This window comes from Watersipora subatra, chromosome 6 (assembly GCF_963576615.1).
Source record: "Watersipora subatra chromosome 6, tzWatSuba1.1, whole genome shotgun sequence".
NCBI lineage: Eukaryota > Metazoa > Bryozoa > Gymnolaemata > Cheilostomatida > Watersiporidae > Watersipora > Watersipora subatra.
In genome coordinates this window covers 19,441,701-19,457,653 of record NC_088713.1, presented here as the reverse complement: position 1 = coordinate 19,457,653, position 15,953 = coordinate 19,441,701, and the positions used below count along the sequence as shown (strand labels likewise).

Below are 15,953 nucleotides of genomic sequence, written 5' to 3'. Positions count from 1 at the left end.
AGTTTTGCTCCTGGATCATCTTATCTGTATTACTGAATTCCGCATAGTCAGTGTCTGTCGGTTAGTCTGCATAAGCATTAGGTGCCTCCACATTTTTGATCAAGTTTCTAAACTTAAAAAGCATTTGCTCCATGTCCTCCGTCATATCCCAAGAAATATTCGATTTTAAAACTTCGACCCAAAGATTGAAAGTGATATAAATCCTGGAACACCCCAGGATTACTACTAGTAATTGATGAAGTATTTTTTGTATAACGTATAGAGGATAACTCCAAGTTTATGGATATATTTTATATAATTGACCATACCTTACCTAATTCTACAATAGATATCTATTATTTTGAAATGTACCTCAAAAATTCTTAACCACTGTACATCTTTTAAACAAAGACTAAACAGTAGACAATTTGCTTATGACTAGAAAGTTCAACAGTTAGTTCTGGAATTTAATTCCCGAATAAACCTGCAATTCCGAATAAACACGTAATTTCAAGTTTGAAAATGAAGTAATCCACTTAATTCTTCAAACAAATCTATGATACATTGAGAATTCACAACAGACCGTATATAATAGGAAACGTTGGATTAAGGATGAACCTGCACAGAATTTCAGTTGATTTTATCAGAACAGGTTGATATTTTTCTGTCCATCGCTGTTGTTTTTGACATTTGAGGTGATCTGACTGCCAGGATGTTTTAAGATTAATATTGATAAAACTCGATGACGGTTAAAATTTGATTACAGTTAAAACACTCAGATCAAACGAAAGTGTGATTATGATGTCTATAGTTCTAATGAGACCAACAGATCCGTCGATCAACTAGGACCAACTAATAGAATAGAGACCCAACTCTGCAACTTGAGCACAATAGATGATATCAACCATACCAGCGATAGCAACAAGTGATGTCAGGCACTTAAATTTTTCTTCTGAGCGTTATAACCGCAATCAAATTTTGTAGATTTGAATCTTGACACAACCTGGCAGTCAGACCACTTCAAACATCAAAAACAATGACAAATGACAGAGAAATATCGCAACTTTCTGATAAAATCTACTAAAATTTTGTGGAAGGTCAATTTTAATCGTAGTAAATAAGACAAAATGTATAGCATGGCTCATATAATTTAAAGCCTGATTAGTTTAAACATGAATATGTCGAAACAATATATGAAATATATTGTTTATTCAAATATAATAAAACATGAATAGTTTAAACAACTCAACATGAATTAGGCAGGAGTCATTGAAGGAGGAGTATAATTAGGGCCTACATTGTGAGTCAAGTGTTATTAATTTTATTCACTGGTGATTCTTCACATAACATCAAATATAGTTCACTGATATACAGTGACTTGCTATGAAGTTGATACAGAATAGATCATAGAGATAAACAACAACTGTAGTAAAATGAGTTATTATACTACAGACATAGAAATATAGAGCACATTAACCCTACGCCTACCATCTGACTGTAGGGGAAAACATAATTATGGATGTAAAAAAGAAATGATAAGACAATAGACTTAAAGTTATAACAGTAAAAATAGAGAATCTACAGACCATAGATAGGTACATACCATAGAAAGGTGAGTGTATACCACTGACTCATAAACATACCATGGAAGGTATGTATGAGTCAGTGGTACTCACCCTTCTATGGTTTCTATGGTATGTATTTATACATACCGTAGAAACCATAGACAAATACATACCATAGCAACCATAGACAAATACTTACCATAGAAACCATAGACAAATACATACCATAGCAACCGGCGACAAATACATACCAAAGAAACTATAGACAAATACATACCATAGCACCCATAGACAAATACATACCATAGAAACCATAGACTTGTGTTATCTGTCTGCTCTCATGATTGCCCCTTAGCAGTGTAATCTTATCTGGATACCTAAAAGAACCAATCACTGTAAACCTATCGAGGAATATGGAACTTTGCCTGTAAAATGCTAAGCGGTATCTCTATATTTAAACATGATGCCATAGACATAGTGAACATAGACACAGTGAACATAGACATAGTGAACATAGACATAGTGAACATAGACACAGTGAACATAGACATAGTGAACACAGACATAGTGAACATAAAGATAGTGAACATAGAGATAGTGAACATGGACACAGTGAACATAGAGATTGTGAACATAGACACAGTGAACATAGACATAATGAACATAGACATGGTGAACATAGACATGGTGAACATAGACACAGTGAATATAGACATAGAGAACACAAACACAGTGAACATAGACATAGTGAATGTATAGACAGAGTGAATATAGACATTGACCCTTACTTCGCCTTTAGTGCCATCAAGTAGGTGAGGGTCTCTAGACTAAAATATCCTCTGTCGACAAAGTCTCCCATGAATATATAGTTCGTGTCTGGCAAACTTCCTGTGACAATTTAAAATATAACCAGTAATTATTAGTCTAATACTTTTTAAGCACAAACATAAAAGGGGATAAATTTTGTTATTCTTAAAGAATTATCATATAAAAGTTTCTTCAAGCCTAGACCTAGAAGGATCCTCTTGAATAATAGTACAAAACTTTGAAACCTGACACAAAATCCTGAGTCAGCTTTTAAGGTACGTTTACACTGGCGAGCATTTAGCATTCACAATTAGAAGTTTAGTGACTGGCAGTCATATTCTAACAATCACAATGTTTCCATGACGAGGTTAGTCCACAAGTTTGTGTCATTCGCAAGATGGAAAAGGCAAAAAGCTGCAAGTCAAGTGAGTTTTGTTACTAACAAATTTGTATCGAATGCTTCATGCTGGCGAATGATGGAAACGGTACCTGCAAAGTTGTCTAAGAAAATACCGTGCAAGTTATTCCTTTTTAAACAATTCCCAAATTTAAATCTTTATATTTAAAAAAAAAGAGTGCTGCTAACCGAGACACAAGTGTGCCGCTATGACCTCTTTTGCAGAATTCCTAATCTTGCTTACCAAAGCGCACGCATTAAACCGCAACACGTGAATGTCCAATGAAACGTGTATTGTATGGCAACTCAATGTGCACACGACTCCGAATACGCACCATCCATACAAAGAAAACAAAGGGATATACTTTCTATGATGTAGACAACCACTTAAACCAGAGTTTAACATCGGAGGATCGAATTAACTACCAATAGTCAAATGATCGATATTCAGAATGGTTGATAAGTCGCCACGGTGGAAGAGCTTGACCATATGTAGCTGTGTACAAAATTTATATTTTATATATAAGATATAAATCTTATATATAAACAATCTTATATAACAATATATATAAAATATAATATTCATAAAATATATATATATTATAATATAAATATTTTACAAGATTTATATACAATAGCACATGCTCTGAAACACTATGACTAAGCAGTTCATGTCCATAGTTCCCAACATACTCCTTATTAAACAGCTCATAATAAAAATGGTGCTATCGATTCTGCCATTCATTTATGTAGAACTTTAGTATTTCAATTGAATACATGCGCTGGTTTGACAAAAAAAAAATGTGAGCAGGTTTACTGGAATCGTTATTAAAACTTTGGCAGTGCTTGCCCTGATTGTCACTAAACTAATTTTCGACATCCCGAACAAGACAATGTTTTATGTTATACGATTAGATGCCATGAACGCCAATCTGTCCAATGTGCGTCATCGAAAGCGCTATCGTTTAAAGCTTTTAGCAATTTGAACACCAGAGTCAACCGCCTCTACAGTGACAAGCTGCCAAGTTGTTTGAATGTTTGGTTTTGTGAACCACTAGCTTTCGCATACAAAGAATGGTAGCCTCGCAGCCTTGACATAGGATAAGAGCAACCCTATAAAACCTTGTAATTACCTGGGTAATACAACTCTACCTACACTTTAGGCCAACTTAGTTTTTTTAAACATTCAAAAGCTTCAAAAAGTGTTCGATATGTCTGTCCTTTTGAACGGAACATCACTCAAAAACTGCAAGCTTGTAGAACAAAATCTAAACAACAGAAATCAGATAGAGCAAATAGATTTAATGCACCCTCTCAAAGAAGTGATGCTCTAGAAGTACATGAAGAAACATAATGATTGCATTACACTGACCTGATAGTGTATATTCGATTACAAATAGCAAATCAAATAGCTTTAGAGTGAAGCTCTTGTTGCTGAAGAAAAAAAGCTTTCTACCTTTGTCTATTTTTAAAACTTCATTACCTAGAATGGCAATTCGCGTACCATTAAAACTAATGTTTATACAGACGCCATTTTTCATTTCTCAGTCGATTAACAGTTTCCTCAGCATTTCGGCAATATCGCAAGAATTAACAGTCCAATCAACTTGAAACATTAGAATTATATTGAAAACATACTGCGCACAAAGAGACCAAATATTCATAATCCTAAATGAACTAAAAGATTAAAGAAACAAAGCGAAACTACAGAGTTTCGCTTTGTTTACACCACAGCTTACTAGGGTTTAGCATCGGATGGGGAAAGCATGAAGTTTGCGGAAAAGCATTGCGCGAGCAGCCATAAAATGTATAGTCAACAACATTTGAATCCAAAATCGTGTAAAGGGACCAAAAGAGACAAATATATATTTGGATTTGACCTAAACCAAAATATGAAAAGATTGTTATTGTTCGTCTGTATAATTTTCAAGTCCAAACCTCGAGAAATAAGAGGATGCTTAGCTAGCGACTATTGCGTAGCATTTCAGTCGGATAAACAGCATAGGGTGATGAGTCATTAAAAACAGTGGCCAAGTAGCCTGCCAGCAATATGATAGGTCGTTGTTTGTAATTTGAATTCATGTTTTTTTTCTTGTGCGACAACTAAGAGCAAACAAGAGCTGGTGTTGAAAGAGAAAGGAATAAAAGAACTAAAATGAGTAATACTACTTTCCAATCTTTAAAAGTTAATGAAGCAACAGAGGTTACGAATTTATGCTGTTCTCCCAAATGTATATTATACATATTTACCTCCTTTAACAAAGAGTTCTTGCAGATCATAAAACTGTCCATGAATGTCTCCACAAACTGTAACTGGTGTAGAAACCGGTTGAACATTTGACTCTTCGAGTAAGAGCGCACAAACATGATCACACAGTTGCTAAAAGTAATGTGAAATGTGCGAGCATATGGTTGTGAATGCAAGGGAGACCACAGCATACTAGTTCTGATCATAATTAGCATAAATGAGTATTAACCAATCTTCCTATAAAGCAGCTGAAAATGCTATGCTGATTGGAATGTGCATGAAAAAATGGTTCTAGCTATTTAACACTAAGTCTGTTCATTTACAAATGCAGAACAGTGTTAAAAAACATGCCTTACTCAAAACACGCCTACTTTGTTTTAATTGACAATGTTTTGGTAGCATCAATAAATGAACGAAGAAATTTTTCATAACTAAAAGAGCATAACCTTCTTCTACCTGTTTTACTTCAATTCAATCGATTCTAGTAAATGAGGGTATGAATAGGCTGTCTTTTGTATTATAGTTAGAATATTTTGTGATTTGTCGAAAAGCAGTCAAAGCTAAATCACTACAATGAAATGGTGCAGATTCAAATTGACCTGCAAACTTCTATGCTAGTGATTCTGTACTGACTTCATGCTGCAGTATACCCAATAAAACTTCAAGGTTCAGAGCAAATTCATATAGATTGGTGAGCGAGCAAGTGTAGTTTTTTAAAGAGCTGTCGGGTAAATCATTTCATAGCACCTTTTGAGGCTTTTGGCAGAGTCAATTAATTTAAACACAAGATTAGAACATTTTGCGAAATCAGGCTATATAGGCACATAAAGATAATGTTGACAAAAATAAATTTGTCATCCACCAGGGTGATCACATAACCAGAACGTGTGCTACTGTAGGCCGTATCAAAGCCAGAAAAAACATTTAAGCACCACATACAAAGTATATCATATAGTATTTACACCTCTTACATGTATACTGACGATGCCTGCGAGGTCTTTGCTGTCTTCCCTGTTAAAATTGTCTTGTTTGACACGATTAGTCTCATTCTAACTAATCTGTTTTTACTTTTATTTATTTAGTTTAAATAACATTTGTTTTGTAGCCTTTATATATCGCTGGGATGACACTGCCTTGTGTGCTATTCATACAGTGGAAAGTTAGGTACCGACAGACAGCTAATTTGATGATGACTGATCGTTAAGTTTTTAAAATAATACTTTTGTTAATTAAGGCTATAAATATACCTTTAAATCTATTTCGTTTAAATATTTGCAATTTTTAGCATCCTCTATCCATTTGTCGACATGAGCCATCTGTTAATGGTTTAGATACTCTAGGCTGTACTAACGTTGACTTTGAAACTACTTTCGCTTTTTATTAACCTCTTAGCAGTTTTACTAGTAACATACAATCAAGAGCGTATATGATACTAAAGAGATCAATGTGTAACTCGGTTATTGTGATGATTGGCTAGAGGACAAGTCGCCGCAAACAATTAAGAGCGTTTAGGTAGGACTTGACGCAGTAACTGGGCTTTTAGGCGACAGTCAATGGGGCGATAGATATTCAAGCGACACTCCCGGTTCCAGACTGAAAGGCGACAAATTGGTTTGCTGTTTGGTTGAAGGCTAAGCGCAGTACTGTTTCGACCAACTACGAGATTCTGTCGTCGCATGCAATATTTTTAAGCGTAGCCTTGACAGTCCTATAATTGTTTTCTTTTTACGCATTTTCATTATGAATAGAAAAAGTGACATGTATATTTAAACGCCATTGGTGAGATTTCTCTGATTACGCTAGCCCAGAGAGAGAGAGAGAGAGAGAGAGAGAAATCTTTATTTTATATATAGAATTAAGAAAACAACAACGCCTCTATTTTGTGGTAGATTTGCCACCACGTAAATAACGCTTTTTTTATATAGGGAGTTGTGCCCTATTTTATTTTTATCTTTTCCGAGTAGCTACGCCCCCGTGGGCTGACCTTATGTTCCTAATTTGCATATGTTATAGTATATAAAGGAAGGCATCAGCCTTATTATTTCGTTCTGAAATACATGTTGTTCCATGAACCATCTCTCTCTTCAGTTTTTCTGATAAGGAGAATTACTTGATTTATCGCAAGTGTCTCGGCATTTTGCCTCTAAGCGCTGCTCGGTATATCAGGACAAGTCGACCTGTCGACCTCTACTGGCTGTCGACCCTGTCGACCTTGCTGTAGACCCTGTCGACCTTGCTGTAGACTGTCGACCCGTCAACCAGAGGTCGACCCCTGTCTAAAGACGAGCAATTGCGTTGCCTATAGCGTAAGACGTCTCGTACGCCGCTGTGTGTTGGTGACGCAATCTAACGTAAGGTTGCCCGAGTTGGTGACTTGTTACCTGTAGCATAAGACATTCCATATGCCGCTGGTCAGATCTAAAAAAGATAACGATTTGTGAGTTTCTAGCTGCAATTCCTAACTCAGTTGCGAAATGCACACAAAAATAAATTTTGGCGCCTACAATATAACTTCACGTGGACAAGGTCGTTTCTACGTAACTACAAAACTGCTAATGCTAGTTGTGCTGCGTAGTTGTTGTAGGCTGCTGTTGTAAATGGTTTTATTATACTCTTGAATAGAGCGCGTACATTGATAATATTATTACAAACTATTACGTATGTACTAAATTGCAAAGCGGTTATTTTATATGACTACGGCAGGTTTTGGCTTGCCCACAAAACAGTTATACTTTTTCTTCTAATTACAATACAGATTAGAACCTGACTTTTCAGCAATTATTAGCCTAGCTACAAAACAGTTATATTTTTATTAAATACATAATGGAACCTGACTTTTCAGCAAATATTAGCCTAGCTACAAAACAGTTATATTTTTATTAAATACATGTTAGACCAACGTAAGTTGGTCTAACATGTATTTAATAAAAATGACTTTTCAGCAATTATTAGCCTAGCTACAAAACAGCTATATTTCTATTAAATACATATTGGAACCTGACTTTTCAGCAATTATTAGCCCAGCTACAAAACAGTTATATTTCTATTAAATACATATTGGAATCGGACTTTTCAGCAAATATTAGCCTAGCTACAAAACAGTTATATTTCTATTGAATACATGTTAGAACCTGACTTTTCAGCAAATATTAGTCTAGCTACAAAACAGTTATATTTCTATTGAATACATGTTAGAACCTGACTTTTCAGCAAATATTAGCCTAGCTACAAAACAGTTATCTTATTTCAACTTCATGGATTTGAACAGCAAGTATTAGCCTGGCTACATAAAAGTTTTATGACTTCATACAAACTCAAGCTTAGAGTTATGAGAAGGTATTATCATTGTATGTTGTATGTAAAAGTTATATATTATCTAGATTTACATAGCATCTCTCAACGAAATATAATATGTACCAAATAGAAAAACCGTTGAAAAAGTTGAATACACCAAGTTGCAAAATTGTATAAAGAAAAAGAACACACTGAGTACAGATGAGTACACACTGCCTTGATGCATCTTCCACTAATGCAAACAAACTGACTAGCAATACAGGATGGTTAACCTATATAAATGTATGCAATATAAAAGTTAATAAAACAGTAGTTACTACTGGATCAGGGCATCAAATAACAGGTAATACACTATAATAGTCCAGTGTGAACAAACAATAAAATTTTGTTTTAAAACATATTGAAGATATGCCAGTTATCCGCATACATGTGTACATTGGAAAGCATCACAGGAAAACATATGTTTAGCTATGCGTAATGGATTTTTCCATACCATAATATGCTGGAGATGGCCTACTATAGTCATCTTCAGGAGTCAACTTCTTACACCATGGCTCGTAAGCTTCTAGTACAGCTTGACTCAGTCTAATAAATTGCCGACTAATGACCTGATAGTCAGAGCTAATCTCTTTAAGACAATATAAAATGGTCTCATTTACCATCTGACTACCATCATACATTCCAGATATATGCTCTCGTCGACAATGTTCATAATCTTCGGCTGGAACTACATTAAATACACCATAACTAGTAGGGTGTGTTTTATAGCGCTTCAGGTACTTGATTTTATAATACTTAAGCTGAGCATCCAGTGAGACAGCAGGAAATTCCACAGGATTTTCTGTAAGCTCCTTGCCATTCCAGTTGGTAGCTTCATGATCTTCTGTTGTCGTGAAACACTTCACTGCTCCTTCTCTAGTGGATTCTTCCTTGGCTATTACACAAATAAATAAATAGAAAACGTTACAGACTACTTCACAAAGTTTTGATCTAGTTAGCCCTTTGCTTACAAAATCCGTAAAAGCCCGGAATACAAGCATTGTCTCAGCGTACGGATCCCGAAATAATTCGGTCTTCGATAGACCTTTTTTAAAATATATTATTTATTAAAAAAACAGCATTAAAATGAGTAATTTGATCAATTTCCGTTGGCTTTGTAATACTGTTTTGAGGTTATAAATAATCCCTAATACGCATGTGCAAGCAATACACTTTGCAAAGATGTGATCTTTTATGGAAATCTATTCATCATGAACGCAAGCGGTTGTTCAAGCTCTGCTAAAAAAGTTTGTTTAGAGGAAGACATCGACTGGTTTGGAAATGAAGAAAAGGATATCAGGTCGGAAGAATGTGGGGTAGACGATGAAAGTGAAAAATAAGATCAACAGGGTGAATTGGATTGCGAAAGTGAGAGTGAAACGGCCGACGATGAAACCGGGAGTATTTACGGATTTCAAAGAGGAGCTGACTTAAAACCAAAAAAATTACATTTTGCTGACCACTTGGCGGGAGTAAGTTTGAATTTTTAAACAGGTAAGTATTTTTAATATTTAAAGCTTTTTATAACATCTGCCATTATAAATGTTATATTTAACGAAACGAATAAATATGGCCTCCAAAAACATTGCGATGCTTCGAAGCCTGTTGAAGATATTTGGCGAGTTATTTATTTAGTTTTGCATATAAGTATTTTCAAAAAGCCTACTCTGTTGTCTTACTGGTCCACAATCCTTTATTATCTACGCTGATTTTTAATAAAATTAAACAGAAAGAAAAATAGAAGCAAGTTTACTTTCTACTGTGCATTTTGCTGACAATTTTGAACAGCCTGCTAGCAATAAATATTTCAAGTTAGAAGATGTTTTTGCCATGATATGCGACCGGTTATATTCTGTTTCACTGCCTGGTAAATTCATATCTATAGATGAAAGCTTGCTGGCTTGGAAAGGACGACTTGGACAACCAGTTTCTTTGCAAACTCTTGCAAACATATGACACCGTGCAGATGCTTATCATAAACTATTTTCACAGAGTTATTGCTTCCAAAAATGTATTTTTTATCAATGTTTTATGACAGAAAGGTGGCAACTTTGACACATCACAATGTTGATAGAAATATTCACAGACGAATAAATTTGCAGGGACGATTTGTAGGGAACAAATGGCTGCCTGTTGAGAAATTTCTAAGCTTTCAAATGCATATTCATTTATAGCTCTATTCCAATTTGCATGTAAGTTATAGCAAAGTTTAGGCGACATTGTCAGGCCTTCATTTTTCGCTGGTCTTTTGGGTCATGCACTGAGAATTTCGAGTGGCGCTCCCACAATGCATCGAAGCTCATAACTCCACTTTCAATGCTCTTTGACGACCAATTTCTCTTGCAAATTGTTGAGAACCTATGAATCCGTGCAAGTATTATTTATACAACATTGTCAATTACCTTTATCAATTAGGAAAATACAATTGAAAATAGTGTATAAAAAATTAATAGCTTCAACAAATTGAGACTTGCTGGAAAGCATTTGCAAGCTATCTGCATAGAAAAAATATTAGCTTGTAGAGAAATTTTTCAGCTTTCCTATGCATATTAATTTATGTAACTATCAGAATTGTGATGTAAGTTAATGCAGTTTTTATGCAGTCATGTCGAAGGCTCAAATCGCCCTAGTAATTGCCTCCGTATGCTGGTATTTTCCCAGCCGTAAGCGTGCCGTAGCCAAAGGGTTAAGAACATGCATTAGATATATATAAAGCGAGTAATGTCTGTAGATACCAACACTACTATTTAAAGATATCAGAATAGTATTCTCATGCTCTAGATTGGTGAACACAGTAAAATAATTTTTATGTATTAACATGATACAAATATAAAACTTGTTAGCCTGTATGTGGCTTACATCTTCAACCTACCTGCTTCAATAGAGAGCTTGATATCCGCCAATGCTCGACCATCTTCCTAACATAAATAAAGACAACTGGTTAAAAACAAAATTCAATGCAAAAATGTTAAAAAGTTGTTAGTTCAGGTTAAGAAAATTAAACTAAATAAGTGAGGAAGTATTCTAACATATATTTACAAGATATACAGATGTGCTAAATCTGCTGGGAATAGTTATTGTTTCACATACCTTTATACTTGCCAATAATTCTTTACGGTATGTGGAAGGATTTAAAGACATATCACCATCTTTTCTATTTTCTAGCTCAAACGATTCAACATATCGTTGCGCATGCTGAAAATAATAATAACACTATAAAAATAGAGATTCTTAGAATTATTCTTTAATAAGTTTACAACAACAAAAAATGTGCCGAATATCTAGAAAGTACAGTCATACTTCAACTTACGAGCTTAATGCATTCCGAGACTGAGCTCGTATGTCAATTTACTCGCATGTTGGTGCAATTTATTTATATATAGAACAATTAAATATATATTGATTGGTTTCCATACTCTAAAAAAAGCAAATAAAACACTCAAAACAAGATATTGTAACAGAAAGAACATGTTGGTTATTGTCCTTACGTACTACATGCTTTCAAAAAGCAACAAATAAAAAATAATGCAAGAAAATGTGATTAATTAATATGTAAAATTAAATACATACAATAGCAGTTAACACTCGCATTTGCCAGGGAGAGAGATATAAGTTATCCTTCGTTACAACGTTTGACTTTGATAAATTTGAATTTTATCAAAGTGTTAAAAGACAAACTTAGAAGCAAACCTAAAAGCAAACTTTCATTTTCAACTAAACGTAATTAAAATTTCTTCGGTGTTCATAGTTTGAAGTTTCTCGCTGGTTAGCGAGAAATTTTTCCTTTTATTTCGCTTTCACGACTAGCCGGCCGTTTTAAGATAAACCTAACTAAGGACGTTTGCCTTTGTCGCCCTTGCAACATGTTGCGATTAGGACGAACACAGGTGTCGTCACAAATGGTTAATGCACGACTACTAGCCAGCTTGTCCGAATGTCTATTAAACAGTTTGGATAAATAGCGCCGGCCTTTTCACATAGCATCGTTTCAGTTACGCTGTCACCGGCCAATTGTTTGTCCAATGCCATCAGCGGTCGTGAAGATCGCGGCACCGTTTAGAAACTATGGTTAGTCCTTTTGCGAACTAAATGCCCTGAATATAATCCTGCTGTTTGATAATTATGAATTTCTGTCATATTGCCGAGCTAGCTCAATCACGCATACACATTTCGCAAATTTTTCAATATTTTTCCGTTTAATATCAATTGTTATCATTTGCTTTTTCTTTGTATTATCTTTCATTTTACTGGCAAACTTTTGGTCTACGCACAGTACGTTTAATTCACATAATTCTGCACAGAAAATCGTGCACAAAAACACGGTACAACAGTATAACCTGAGCAGTTGAAAAATACAGAGTGATGCTGTTCTCATAAAACACCTCCGGCATACTTGGCTACTGACTCAAGTGCTCGTATCTCAAACATGGCTCGTATGTTAGTGCTAAAACTTGCTTAAAAGCTGGCTCGTATCTCAAGTTTCTCGTACGTTGGAGCACTCGTAAGTTGAAGTATTACTGCACAAGATTATTGCATAACCCCCTACAAGGAATCACACTAATTTTGCTGAAAAAACATTGTGGTTAACAGTGAAAATTGACAAAATAGGACTATGTTCCCTAGTAATAGTTAATGTGTAGATAAATAATCCAACCAGACGTTTCCTACTAATAATTGTTGAAGTCTTGAGACCTCTACGAATGAGAGTGTCACTTACCTTGATAACATACAGTCCACAGCTTCACCTTGATAACACACAGTCCACAGCTTACACAATCTTTCCGTTGCATAGCCGCCATCTCACTATCTGTCACAGCATAATCAGCAAACCTCTCATCAACAGAAACAAGCTTCCTGCAAATATTGTTGCTAACAGTGAGTTTTTGGATTAAACCATTTATGCTAGAATGCAAAGGCAATAACTGTTGCTTTTTGTAAGATTTACCGACAAACCTAGTGAAGTATTTCATGCTCACCTTTTTTCAATGGTCTGTTGTCCTTTATAAGAAAAAGAGTCCATTAAATGAATTTTCCTAAGTTTCCTATCTACCAGCTGCAAACAGAGTACCATATACAACTTGTATAAAAAGCTATGCAAGTTGCATGTTATAGATACACGCAGAGCAAGTATTCCCGTGCCTACAAAACAGTTATCTCATTCAAGTTACACGCTATATAAGAGATGTGCTGTTTTAAATTTTTAAAACAATTACAATAACTATGCACAGCCATGCAACACTAATTGTTCTCAAAATTAATATCTTGACATAGTATTTTAGTATAAAAGTGCAGCATAAAAATACTAACCATTAGGGAGTAGTGACTTCGCTCAGAATCATGTCTTGGTACTACGTATAACAATGTCAGCAGGCTGGTCTAATGCGTTAGTGAGACTATCATGGATTAGTAGAGCATGAAACTGAAAATAAACATCTGATAAAGATAAAAAAAAGTTAACGAATAATACAATATGGCAAGATTTTTTCTGCCTCGTTAAGCGTTGCATAATAAGTTTTTTATGCCAACATCTACTACCTAAAATAAGTAAAATAAAATCTAAAACTTAGTCCAATATTTTGAAGGAAAATTAATTAGAAATTTAACAGACTGCACTAGAAAACACTGTTGCAACACAAACTGTCATCAAGAACATAGTTGCTTATAAAACATCTGTCTAAGATCTATTTTTAGCAGCGTAACATTTTATTAAGAGCAGTAAACCATTTTGGTATTTTTTCAATGTATTATGTTTTTATCACTCTTTTATATATATATATACCTTATATTTCTAGTATTTAGAATAAATCTAAGCATTTCCATCACCAGCAAAACACCAGTAACTATTCTTTAATGCCAGTAATCATTCTTAATTTTCAAGAAGAGTTTTGACTGCAAGCATGCAGCGCGATGCAGGCCCCGCGATGCCGCTTGCTTTAGAAATGCAAAAAGGAACAAATATTGCCCGCTAGAGCAGGATGTTTAGCACTGATGTCAAAGGTTTCTTTTAAAAGTTATACAAAACTATTTTCTCACGTCCATGGTACTACTGATTACATATACTCGCCAACCCAGCGACACAGTTTTCAAACCGAGTTGGGAACTGCGGGCTAGAAACTCGCAAATCGTTATCTTTTTTAGATCTGACCTATGCCGCTGCGTGTTGGTAACTCGGCCCAACGCAGTGCTACCCGAGGTTAGTGATTTGTTGTAGTGTAAGACGTTTTGTACGCCGCTACGTGTTGGTGGCTCAATCCAACACAATTTGCAGGCAAGATAAAAAGAAACTGTTATATAATATTATAATATATAGCTAGCCCAGACATTTAACAAAATGTTAATGTTAGTTTCATAAATTCATTTAACTTATTCAAATAAAATACAAAAACCTGTTCTTGTATCAGCATTTTTGTTCAAAACGGTTTAGTTCAAGCAGTCACGTTCTGGGCTGAAGTGCCGACAACCTCGGCTCCGATTGTTAAAGTTTTAGAGTTATCTTACCTCGCGCAGAAATATGATTATGGTTCCGATAATCGAAATTCACGATAGCCTGGGACAGATGAGTGCTCTTTCCCTGAGATGAAAAGACAATTCCCTATTACTGTGATTTATCATTTACGGTACTTATGGCAATGATGATTTCCTTATCTTTGTTTTTTTACAATTATGATAATAATTCAATGTCATTATAATGTAGACTCATTGGGTTGAATTGAGATCCATACTGATCTATGTTTGTTGAGGTCTTATTTGTGTATGAAAAATGAAGGCTTTTTGTGACATACATGTAGGTGTCTAAGATATATCCATGTTTTACTAACTTCTGCAGCTTGTCGCAAAAATACTAAACAGCATTACAGAAACCTTATGGAGAAATGAAATATTCCAAATCATAGAAGTCAACCAGTCCTGATGGCATGTTACCCTTGAAGTCACTTGAGATATTTGAAGGTTTACTTGCAACAAAATTCACATTACAGTTAATTAGTACCAAAAGATTCACCATCTCTTACTGTGCTGTGTTGTAGGTGCAAAATATGTGGAGATATGATTAAAAGCTCAAAACCGAACCCTTAATCGCCGCCATCACAAAAGCGCCATAGATTAGAATCTCTTTCCATAACGGCTTAAATGGTACGTAGATGAACGAGAGATGGCTTCTTTGTACACTTTCATGCAACCTCATTCGTTGAACTATTTTCGCAAATATACTTCAAGCATTCAATAAAACCATGTCTATTGCTCTTACGCATCTATTTCATCGTCATTGTAATGCCGTCACTTTCAACCCTAATACCTTATAACCTACCGGGAAAATTTGTTTAATTTTTTAACCTTAGATCGAAGGTGTACATATCATTGCCTGATAAACATGACGAGCTTGTTGGTCACCTGTGATAATCGAAAAACGCTGCAGAAGTTATTCGCGCTGTTTGGCAGGAAGGATGGGTCACATTATTAGAGGTGGAACGAGACAAGTTTTTTAAGTTCGAAACGAGACTCAAGACACTGTCTTGTAAAAATTCGAGACACGAGACAGTAAAATAATGAGCATTTGGTGATGATTTCACTACACAAGGACTAGTGCACTTGATATATGAAATTGATAAATCTCTTTTTAAATTGA

At 35.0% G+C, this 15,953-nt stretch overlaps 1 protein-coding gene and 1 long non-coding RNA gene across 2 annotated transcripts in view; both read right to left on the bottom strand.

Annotated features, from left to right (window-relative positions):
- Positions 1-6,385, bottom strand: part of LOC137398867 (serine/threonine-protein phosphatase 6 catalytic subunit) — a 41,795-nt gene extending 35,410 nt beyond the window's left edge. The window contains exons 1-4 of the mRNA XM_068085042.1: positions 6,244-6,385; positions 4,999-5,128; positions 2,333-2,432; positions 1,848-1,921 (exon numbers count right to left, since the gene is read on the bottom strand). Of these exons, the coding sequence (XP_067941143.1) occupies positions 1,848-1,921; positions 2,333-2,432; positions 4,999-5,128; positions 6,244-6,312 (373 nt within the window). The 5' untranslated portion in view covers positions 6,313-6,385. The remainder of the gene's footprint in view (positions 1-1,847; positions 1,922-2,332; positions 2,433-4,998; positions 5,129-6,243) is intronic.
- Positions 6,386-9,127: 2,742 nt separating this feature from the next.
- On the bottom strand, positions 9,128-11,523 carry LOC137397915 (uncharacterized). The gene is made up of 3 exons (XR_010978927.1): positions 11,420-11,523; positions 11,202-11,247; positions 9,128-9,224 (listed from the first exon to the last, which is right to left on the bottom strand). It is a non-coding gene; the product is annotated as an uncharacterized lncRNA (long non-coding RNA).
- Between the last annotated feature and the right edge of the window lie 4,430 nt (positions 11,524-15,953).